The 11,438-nt window shown below is 43.2% G+C and overlaps 1 protein-coding gene across 2 annotated transcripts in view; it reads left to right on the top strand.

Annotated features, from left to right (window-relative positions):
- The first annotated feature begins 9,595 nt into the window (after positions 1 to 9,595).
- trim71 (tripartite motif containing 71, E3 ubiquitin protein ligase) overlaps positions 9,596 to 11,438 on the top strand; it is a 28,857-nt gene continuing 27,014 nt past the window's right edge. The window contains exons 1-2 of one of the 2 annotated variants that reach the window (XM_042107176.1): positions 9,596 to 10,352; positions 10,453 to 11,429. In XM_042107176.1, the coding sequence (XP_041963110.1) occupies positions 10,752 to 11,429 (678 nt within the window). In that variant the 5' untranslated portion in view covers positions 9,596 to 10,352; positions 10,453 to 10,751. Of the gene's footprint in view, positions 11,430 to 11,438 lie in introns of both variants that reach the window. The other variant, XM_042107175.1, reaches the window with a different exon arrangement.

Below are 11,438 nucleotides of genomic sequence, written 5' to 3'. Positions count from 1 at the left end.
TGTATTTATTTATTTATTATTATTAAACAAAACAATCCCTGTCAGTTTCATGCCGTTTTCAACAGCTATCAAGGTCATGTCATGGATTTTTGTGAATGTTTCTTCTTCTACATATGCATAAGTTTAGTCATCTAGTTCATATGATATTCAGCTTTATTGTCAATGCACAGATTAAATACCAGTAGTCTAAAACAAAATGCCGTTTTACCCAGTGGTGCAAATAACTGACATGTCCAAAAGGGCCTTCATGAAATGCGTTGCTAGACTGTTCATACACATTTTAACGGGCCTGAAGAGCTACTGTCCGTTATTGTTTGTGCAAATAATATGCTGATTCATGTTCCCTTGCATCTTGCAACTATGAGGTCCATGGTTAGTCTGGCTTTCGCCAGACCAAGCTCAATCTTTTAAGAAATCGAAAAGGAATCGCCGGCAGATCAGGCTGAGTTCACCTAGCCTAGTCCATGGTAGGCGCCCGATAGAAATATTGTTTCATTTTGCGATTGAGATATCCACGCACTGGCGCCCCCCTCCTGCGACGTGTTCGCCCCCGGTTTCAGAGCTATTCTAAATGCAAAAATGCATAGAGGGAGTTATGACAAAACCGTGACTGTTAACAAACTATAAGCTATATAAGGTAGGCCCTATGCTAGGCCTATTACAAATTGTCACTAGGCTATGCTGGCGACCCAAATAAAATCTCCTTTGGGAACCAATGGCTTACAGTATCAAGCGGACTTAAGCTGCCACCTCTTGGCGAAAAGTTAATAATTTTGCATATCAGTAGTAGCCTAATAGCCTACATTTCACGCAGCTGCGTGAATCATGGAAAGCGACACTTCTAAATGGAACCCAACCCACTGTACAGTAGCTCAAGGTCTGTGGCTAAAGCAGCCATAATGAAAGCGGTATTATTGTTTGGATACTTTAATCGCACAGACTACCAAGCTGGAATCAAAGCACATCGACTCCCCTCTCATACCCTAAACACGCACTTCGAACAAACAAAAAACGTCTCAGTCTCAAGGTATAGCCAGAGCCAGAGCCATATAAAGGTAGAGTTGCGACAATGGGTGTTCAAAATTCATTAAGGTCACGTGGTTCATGTAAACTAAAATTGACAATGGATTAGAATGCATTAAATAAACTACTGTTCAATGAGAGACAGAGACACAATTTTGGGTAATTAACAGACAATAAATGCATTGATATACAATATTTATAACACAGTGTAATTATTGTGTAAACTGTGTAGTTATCCTACCATTACAACAATATTAAATTAAATTCCAGACCGTAGCCTGCTAAATATCGGAAGGTGACCTTTTTCTCTCCCTTTTAGCCTATGTGTCACTTAATATTAATTTCTGTACAAAACCAAGACGGGAGATTCTTTAGAAAACGCAATAGCACCCACCCCAAGTGTAGCCTAGGCCTATCTAATTATCGTTATAAAAAAAAATGACCTACGTGACTCAAGAGCTGTAAACAGTGTTTTAACATCTCTCTAACATCTCTCCAGTGTAATGGTGGGCATGTTAAGTTAACCGTAGCATTACCTACACAGTAACCCCATGGTAATGCGATGCGAGTGATCATAATAACATATAAAACGTGATATAGTCCTTGATAAATAACCAGGCTATGAACTTATAAACAACAGCATTTTGTCACCGTTTGTCATTCACCGTGCCGTCCTAGGCTATGAGCTTGAGATTCAGAGAACCTGCATGGTTGTGCTCATCCTGTCAGAAAATAGCAATTTGATCAGTGATCATGCATATCAGCGCAAATTGGTTTGAAACTGGTTTCTAGGGATGGGGTTTACACGATCCTTCACTGAGCTAGTGTCTGCTGTGTTAATATGACCGTGCTGATGCTAACAGCTGCAGCTCCCTCAAATTAGGTTCTCATGCATATTAGGCTAGCTTTTGCCAATGAAAATGAATGCAACATAAAAAATAAAAAAAAAACAGTATAGGCTACTGCTCCTAACTGAAGAAACGTTTACGTTACTGTAAGGAAATTATTATTATCATTGTATAAGCATTTGTGTAAGCAGAAACATTGTTGTGCTGAGTTCTAAGAACAGAGAGTTCAAGTTAAATGTTGTTGTCCTGAGTTCTAAGAACAGAGAGTACAAGTTAAGTGTGCACCCAGACAGACAGGAACTGCACCCTGTCGGTGTGTGTGTGTGGGAGAGATAAGAGTATGTCACAATGAAGTCGCTATGTCTTGCTTCCTATTATCTGTGTGCATCTCATCTGTACAATAAAAGACACAGCTTTTGAGTCAGAGACTGATGGTGTGAGGAATTCTTCCTTACATTAGCAGGCTCTCCTCTTGGTACCAGAGTTTGTGGGCAAAGCCATACTACGTGTTGTGGTTCTTGTATCTATATGTTGGGGTTAAATTCCCTGACAGTTACCAACAATGTTAACAACAAACTCAGCTTCACTGCTGCAAACAAAGTTGGCTATATGCTTCGCCATATAACGAACCAGCCTTGTGATAACAAAATATTTACCTTTTGTTTAGTCCACTGAAAGTTATCCACATATCAAACGATTAAATACACAGTTATGGAGGAATTGTTTTGGGGAAGCAGTTGCACTATATCCCACTTTTGCTGCCTTTAAGCCACTTAAATCCATAGCCTAGATGAGCATGGCCTACAACTTGACGTGATGGTGAAGCTAAATGCCCAAGAAACGTCACGTCATAAAAGTTGTAGGCCTCCTACTAAACGCACAAACTTAATGACAGCTTGTTCGTGGTGGTGTAGTGCTGCCTAATTGAAATAGGGTTTGGCAAGGGGTATCTTATATTTATATGGCTCTAGGTATAGCCATAGGCAAAACTGTATTGGACCGGTGTAACGTTGGTACTAAATCATCTATCGCAAAGAATAATTTTTGTAGCACGTGCAACAAATATGTGTAGGTACAGCCCTGCCCTGGATACATCTCTCAACGTGCGCTCAGAGAATGTCTAATAAGGGGAGAACTGCCACTCTCGGAAAACTTCCGGTTTCTGAACTGGTTGCAGTTCATTCTGTGGTTCCACATGAGGGCGCTCGTCCACGAGTGCAGAATGCATGGAGGTCTATGGAGCTGTACCCCTCAAAATCCACTTTTCTCGGGTTATAATTTTTTTTCAAGTAATTTGAATATTGTATTCGAAAGGGGAGGCAAAGAAAATACACTTGGTTAAGTATTATATTTTTAAAAGTCACTTAATTGTTCTAAACAGCCTTTCAAACGTGTCAAGGACGTCATTCATTAGCACAATGCTAGCGTGTTATGGGCAACAACGACCCAACCTGTAAGAAATCAAAAGGACATAAGTACTCGTTCATTTAACTTTTGACCTATAACCCATGTTGAAGTTATACAAACTACAATCAAATCTGAGATTTGTCAACGACAATCAGGTGAAAGAGACACATTTAGCCGTCTAGCTCCATTGACTCCCATTCATTCTGCACTCATGCCGATCGCCCCCAGTGGAACTCTGGTAGAACTGCAACCAAAATTCGGTACAATGGGACTTAATACGGAGTGGCCAGGCTCTCCGTAGACGGGCTCTGGTGCGCTCTAAAACATTTGGTTTAAATGGAGATGTAGATCACTGGTGCGTTAATAGGCTACTAGGCGCCTAGGCTACCAGTTATCAATTTTCTTGGTAGCCTATAACCGCATTTATGTTTTTCTACAAATACATCAATAATCAAATTGGCCTCCATCACTCAACCAATGCTAACGGTAACATTATTTTACCTACTCTAGGCTATTGATATAACTTAAGATTAACGTAGCCTACCTGCAGTAAAAACCAAGCATGTCCGATAAACATTCTCAGATTTATTTCGGCTTCAAGAAGAAATGGGAATTACATGTCATGCAGAAATCATCCTACCCTTATTAGACGTTCTCTGCGGTAAACTACAGTCTTGTCCTTGTAGGAAGCGTAGTGTCTTTCCAACCCACTTTAGATTAACTTCCAACAAAATTACGTCTCACTGCAACGATGCGCCATCTGGTGGACAAACGACTACGTGACGCCAATACTCGAAATGCAGCCAAATTATTATGATGAATATTTGGTTTTCCTTTAATCCTACTGAATTTGTAATTATGTATCGGCCGTTGTAATTGCCGATACTGATGGTATGTGCGTGCCTGTGTGTGTGTGTGCTTGTGTATATGTGTGCACCACCATCTACAAGCCAATGAGTGTACAGTCACTAAATGTACACATAACTTAATTTTTTTAGACCCCCCCATGGATGAAATTCTACGAAACTTGGCATACCCCCAGAGAATGTCAGGTTAATCATACACATAACATTTGGTGCAGTTCTGAACATCTTAACTGAAGAGAGGGGCGATTAAAGCAGAATGATATTGCATTTTCATTTTTTACCGGGGGGTGCAAATCACAAATGAGTGATTATGGGCTAGAAGGTTGATGTGGGCCCTTGAGACCAACATACCATAAAAATGTCTTCATCCTTGGTGCCACGGTTCAGGTAGTTATTTAGGAAAAACTGCATTTTTGGGGTTTCGGGGGGCCCAGCGCGCGGGGGGGGGGGGGGGTGAGTGGCCCCCGGGGATTTTTCCTTCAAATTTCATGTGCCCCGGTGGTTTGGTGTCCCGGGTATCGTTGACCAAAAATTCAGGAAGTAGATGACGGGGGGAAAAAAAAACTTTGACAATCCCTATAATAATTTAATGTATCCTTCTCGCCATCATTGTGTCCTAAATTCCTGATATCCTTTGTTCTGGGTTTGCCTTCTCAAATGTTGAAGCATTAAAGTATAATTTATGACTCACATAAAATTATGAAAAAGAACATGATTTTGATTTCCTGGAATTCATGCTTTCATGTAGACTGGAGCTGTGTGGGGAACTGGCCAGCTGAAATAGTTTTTCCCCCTTCGCCACAGCTCACTAAATCTCGCTGTCTAATTCATTGCAGACCTAAAAGATATGTTCTGTCCTGCACCACTTAATCCCAGTCTCGTCCACTGCCCTCTTCAAATCTAGCCCTGGGTGCTTCTGTCCTGTGTTGGAAGGAGAAAGTGTGAGGGCTCTTCCCCCATACAAGAGTGCCAGTGGGGAGTGTGGTGCCAGCAGCGTGCAAAGTAAGGACGTGACTGTTCTTTTGCAGGAGTGGGCTGAGACCCCAGCATTAAGGTAATTCAGGGCCTTTTAAAGAAGGATTAATGGTCTGGCTGTGAGGTTCCCTTTGAGCTGAGTTAATCTTTCCTGCCCCGCACCGTGGGGGTGACCACTAAGAGTAGTGGCTGGCAGCACTCTGCCCCCCTACCCATCATTAGTGCGGCCCTCAGCGGAGTGCACCGCCACAGGCAGGGGCACTAAATCTGCACGTGCGCTGCCGTCCCGCTCTGATTTACACCTGAGCGTGCCGCTAGCAGCGCACTTCAATGGCCCCCCCTCACAACAGCAGTGCACTGCACAGTGGAGCCACCAGGCACCGTGATCCGACTGGGACTCGTTGAATGATCATTTAACTTCTAAACCAAGCCTTGGTCCGAATCCATTTATGTCACTCTGGTCTAGAGATGTAAAACATTTGCCAGCACAAACCCCAAATCAGAATTGATCTGTAATAATGTCAGCAGGCCCTGTGAGGTAACCTGATGGCAATTACAAGGAGTGCCTTCTGCTAAAGTAGGATGATGTTATTTTCACAAGGAAATATTGCTTTTAATTTGTACCTAATTGGAGTCCTAGCAGAGAGCTTAAGGGACAGTGGTGCACTGTAGCTGACAGTGTGCAAACCCTTGGAAAAAAGGCTGTGGTTTGCTGCGGGGCTTTGGCCCTCTCACCTCGTGGCAGTCTGGTTTCTGACTGATTTACTCAAGGAAGCTTGAGATTGCAGCTGCTTGCCACTGAGAGAGTAAGAGGGCTGAAAGAGTGAGAGGGCTGTGGCTGTCTGAACTGCACTGAGAGAGTGAGAGGGTTGAGAGAGTGAGAGGGTTGAGAGAGTGAGAGGGCTGTGGCTGTCTGAACTGCACTGAGAGAGTGAGAGGGCTGAGAGAGTGAGAGGGCTGAGAGAGTGAGAGGGTTGAGAGAGTGAGAGGGCTGTGGCTGTCTGAACTGCACTGAGCGGTGTTCAGTGGCTGGGCAGCCCTGAGGGACACGCTACCCTCTCAGTAACCCCTCCTGGCGTCCATCCAGCTCCCAGCCTCCCCACCACCAGCAACACCTACCTTTCCCAAGTTCAGCACAGCAGCAATGACTACTGCTGTTAAATTTACAATTACACGCCTTAACATGTAGCTAACTTACATTAATATCATAATTCACTGACTGAACTGTTGTTTGAATATTATAATGATCTTCTGATGAACTGACAAGTGACAATACTGTATGTCTGGGTCTATTTTAGTTAGACCTGCATACCAACTGCTACTTTGTTGTTGTGAAAACACTCAGAAATGTTCCGTAGTCTATTTTGTCTGTATGATGGAAATAGAATGATGCCTTGAGAGTTGAATGCCCCAGAAATGCCAACACATTAAAGTCACAGCAAAAACAGACGTTGACAGAAAAATAAAGCTCTTTATTTAACATAAAAAATTAAGTTCTAATACCTAGTGTGAACAATCTGTCCATTTGCAGGCGGGTGTAACGAATGGTTAGTGTAAGCACTTCTTTCTTCAGGTCTGCTCCTGAATAGGTTTGCTGTTGAAATAAGATCCACCCAACTATGCAGGAAAACCGTGTTGTCAACCTATAGAGTTGCTAAGGAAGAGGAGTCCATTTGCAAGTGGCCAGTACAATTCCTACTCTGTAATTCTATAGCATGGTTACAGTAGGTGTCCCCCCTACTCCAGAGAGTTGTGCCTGGTCTACTGGAGCATTCACAATGGCTCAGTTTGTGACTCACTGTGTTCATGCTCTTTTTATTGGGAGCCACTGGAGGCTCACCGCCCCCTCACACACACACACACACACACACAAGAACAAAAGCAAGGATTATCCCCCGCCACACACACTGTCATTAGATTGCTCAAATAGAGATAAATCAGAGGGACAACTACAAATGTATCTACATAAGGATATTTCTCATGTTGAATCCACATGAATGTATTTATGACACCAGAGTAAGCCACACATCTGGTCTTTCTTAAAAATAGTTACTCACTGATAATAATTGGAGCCCTTTTTACAACTGCATTTACATCAAAAATACATTTCCACATTAAAACAAGTGAATGGAAGAGTGCTGTGTTCAAGACAACTTGATTCCTGTAGCATTCCATGGCACCTTTACATTTGCAGAATGTAACAGCTTCTATTTAGCTAGATTCACATTAGTTTTCAATCCACTGGTACTGACTCTTTCGTGAAATAATTGTTGTAAATGCCATTATGGCCTGTAATGATAGCCCATTTCTGAACCACACATCAGTCCTCAGGTCTTTTAATTAGTTCACCTGTCTTTTCCTTGTGCTCCAGTGTATGGTATGTGCTGGGGTTTACAGCAGAGGCAGGACACCAAAACATGTTAGTTAATCCCAATGAGTCTTGAGGACATTCATTTGCTTTGCATAATACTGCCTCACAAATCCTATGAACACAGAAGCACACTGTGCAGTGCAAGGCAGCATTAGCCACGGTAATCAGTTGCATAAGGAAATCAGTACATACATCCATTTGTTTGAACATCTTTATAAACCTCCAGAGGCAACTTGTCAGACCTTATAAAAAGAAACATTCACAAGACCATGTCCATGACTCAGTGACTTCAGTGTTTCCATGTTATAGATCTTCAGGTCTCAGATAATCTTTTAACTCAATTTGATTTGTTTAGTTCAAATGGGGTCTGTTCCTCTGTGTGACCATGGCAGGTTACTCTCAAATCAGTATTCATACTCATACATGTTCCAATGAGCAGTGCATCTGGGTATATGGTCAGATGCTGTTCAACTAGTCACAAGAGCACCATCTTCCTTCTTTCAGGGATTGTTCTACAATCATGCACCACTGAACCATGGTTACCTATTAAACCATCTTTACCAGAAGTCCTTTCATTATGCATACTAACATTAAGTTACCTTGTAATGGCTTAACTACATGTGGGATTCCAAATCCTTGTAAAGAAATGATCAAAAAAGTTGATTAGCCAAAGTATCTGACTGTTTGACTGACACATAAAAAATAATATAAAAGGGACCAGGGATTATTTTTGTATTGCCTGAACTGTGATGAACCAATCAGTGGATATCTTTTTTGTCTTGTTATTTTAGGGGTATAACACAGTACACAAAAATCACAGTTTGGTGTGTACCTCGGTCTAGCGTGGGAACTCGGACTACATTCGGTACACATCTGTATTGAACCTAACGTCCTGTACCTAAACAGTTTGGTACAAATAAGTGTACCTTTACACCCCTCATTTATTTATATTTCCTTTATATGTTTTCATGTGCATTTAGTCATTATTTGCCATATGTTTGGCAAATTACAAAGGCAAAGCTGTGTTAAAATGAATGTGGGCTGGACCTTTGAGGAATATTCAGCAAGCAGATGGCCACTGGACACGATGCTCTCTCAGGGACCATACTGAATCACTGCCCTGCCCCACCACACACACCACGCTGCAATACCCTCTGCCATTTTGTCCACGTAACCTACGGTCATTTCAAGCATGTGACCTGACCCTTCCTTTTTTTTTCTTCTGTAGCCTATGCTGGACACAACCCCCTCCCTCTGTTGTGCTTGTGTGTGTGTGTGTGTGTGTGTGTACTTCTCAAAGAGATCAATGGAATGTCCTTGGAGTGGTCAGTGGCTGTGGGCAGGAGTGGCCGGGCCCTGCTGCTCCTAAAGCCTGGCTGGATAATGGGGGTCAAAAGGTGTCTCCCCCAGCTCCATCACTGGTCCTGGCGTCGCACCGCTTTATTGGGCCGCTCACATCTGGAGCCCCAGCCCACAGTGGGGGCTCCATCCTGCCCCTCTGAGCCTTGATAGGGCCCCATCCTGAGAGCCAGTAAAAGTCTGTGTGGAACTGCAGGTTATTTACAGAGCAACACTTTAGTGTATGCACCTTCGTCAGTCACCAACACGCCCAGTGGGTCTGGCTGTTGTTAAAAAGAAGGCTCAGTATCAGTGATTGCCTTGGTATAGGCCTAGGCTAAATGACTACCCTGCAATTTTAGGCTCTGGCAAAAACAATGACACATGGGCGAGTGAGTCAACCATAAGAAGTAAATTCAAAATGTTTAAAAAGTGGTTTGATCACTCTTATTATATTAGGCCAAGGCATTCTATGTCATGCCTATTACCTTGAAGTATTTGATTAAATAAATTAACTTGGATATGATAAATAATCTTTATAATATACATTATAAAAATAAATAAATAAATAATACATTTAAATAAATTAATTACATTTATAAAATGACTAAAAATATCTTATAACCACACATCAATGATACCAAATCACATAAGGTCAGTGAAATAGTACAACATTCCTAGCCTAGGCCTACTAGCTGTATGTTCATTGTAGAGTCCTATAACCAATCGGTCGATGCCCAACCCCCTCCCCACTTAAGCCTTGCCCCACCGTGTGATCAAGCGGAAGTGCTCGTGAGCCTTTCGGAATTGAAGGCATTTTCAGATCAGATTCGACAACTCGCGTCTCTGCGGCCAGTGTAGTGCGCACTGTTCACCGATTTGAACGCAAACACAATGTGCGTGTGCGTTTAGGGCACAACCGACATGTTCCCGTCGGATAGCCCGGAGCTGCAAGGCGGATAGTCTGCACACGTCGTTGGATTTTTGAGGGAAGCCAGTGTTTTATCACTGCATTTTCGAACGGAAACTCCTGGGTTAGTAATTGTAACCATTCGTATGTTGGACGCATAATTGCTGCTACAATTCAACTGAGTAGAGAAACGGAGTTAAGAGAAGGAACAGTGGACATAGACTATTCGATTCAGTAGGCGACACATCCAAATCTGTAACTGGATCTCATGAGCGCTAACCAACAAGCTAACTAGCTACATGGGACGTACTTTGCTGAAATATTCCATTCCAACTGGGACGACTTCATCAGTTCCCTTAACATGCATACGCCCAGAAATGCCCAGATGGTAGACTAGAAGGCAAGAGACTGGCACGTGGAGAGAAAACACACCTTTGTGTTGAAGGAAAAGCAAGTAATTGACAACGCATCGAACGTGTGGCCCCTTTCGTCATGCGGCGGTGGGGGAGGATCGGAGCAGGGACCTCGCAGCGGATTTCATGTTTCGCAACAATGTTAATGCTCCTCATCTCAGGATTATAGGCTAAGGCTCGAAAAATGAGGACCGCTTGTTTGTAAATGGTTAAACTGCACTGTGTAGATCGGAGCATTGAAATGAGCTATGAGGGAAATTCCATGCTGTCATCGATTATAAGACACCATGGCATTTAAGAGGTTTGCCTAATTCTTACATTTGTGAACACAGCTGTATTGACTTAATCTGAATACGATTTAATTTATACTTCCGAATTCATATCCATTTAGCTGCCTAATTCCCAAGAAGGCTACACGTTTTATTGAGCAGCTAGATATATTTTTTCGGTCCAGAGAATTTGTGGAGCAAGCGCAACGTCAGTGCGTGCAGTTGGTCCAATTAATCCCCAGAAAATCTACATATCTTAAAGCAAACGCATTCTATGCCAATCTGCCACACATTTTACGTTTTTCAAAGTATTATTTTTGCCCACTTGTAAATGGCTTCATTCCCAGACACCGACCTGCAAACATGCCCCCTGTGCAAGGAGCTGTGCGGGTCTTCTGCTCCGATCTCCTCCAACTCCTCTACCTCATCGTCCTCATCTCAGACCTCAAGTTCATCTACCTCATCTTCCAGAAGGCTCCACGTACTCCCCTGTCTACATGCATTCTGTAGGCAGTGCTTAGAGGGCCAGCGGAACCCCGGCGACCCACTGAAACTTAGGTGCCCAACTTGTGACCAAAAGGTTTCCATGTCCGAATCCGGGGTAGACGCCTTGCCATCCTCAAATTTTCTCTTCAACAACTTGCTTGATGTTGTAGTTGCGTCCGAGGAGCAAAACAAGACTAACTGCAGAATCAACCCACACAGTAGCCTTCTTCGACCACATCAGTTCACCGAACCTCAGTGCAGTTCCTGCGATGAGGGCAACCCCGCTACCTCACACTGCTTGGACTGCCAAGAGTACCTCTGCGACAACTGTGTCCGGGCGCACCAGCGGGTCCGTTTAACCAAAGACCATTTTATTGAAAGGTTACTGGAGAGCTTGCACATTGGAGGCCGGACCAACAACTCCAACACTCCGGTGAGCCTCTCCCAGTCGTTCCATTCGACCTACTCGTTTCTGCCCGTCTTTCAGGAGCGAATGGATTTCTGTCAACAGCACGATAACGCGGTGAGTTGT

The sequence above is a fragment of the Alosa sapidissima genome, chromosome 10, assembly GCF_018492685.1.
Source record: "Alosa sapidissima isolate fAloSap1 chromosome 10, fAloSap1.pri, whole genome shotgun sequence".
In the NCBI taxonomy this organism is placed as follows: Eukaryota; Metazoa; Chordata; class Actinopteri; order Clupeiformes; family Clupeidae; genus Alosa; species Alosa sapidissima.
Note: the sequence above shows the minus strand (reverse complement) of the source record. Positions and strands in the feature narration are given on the sequence as shown.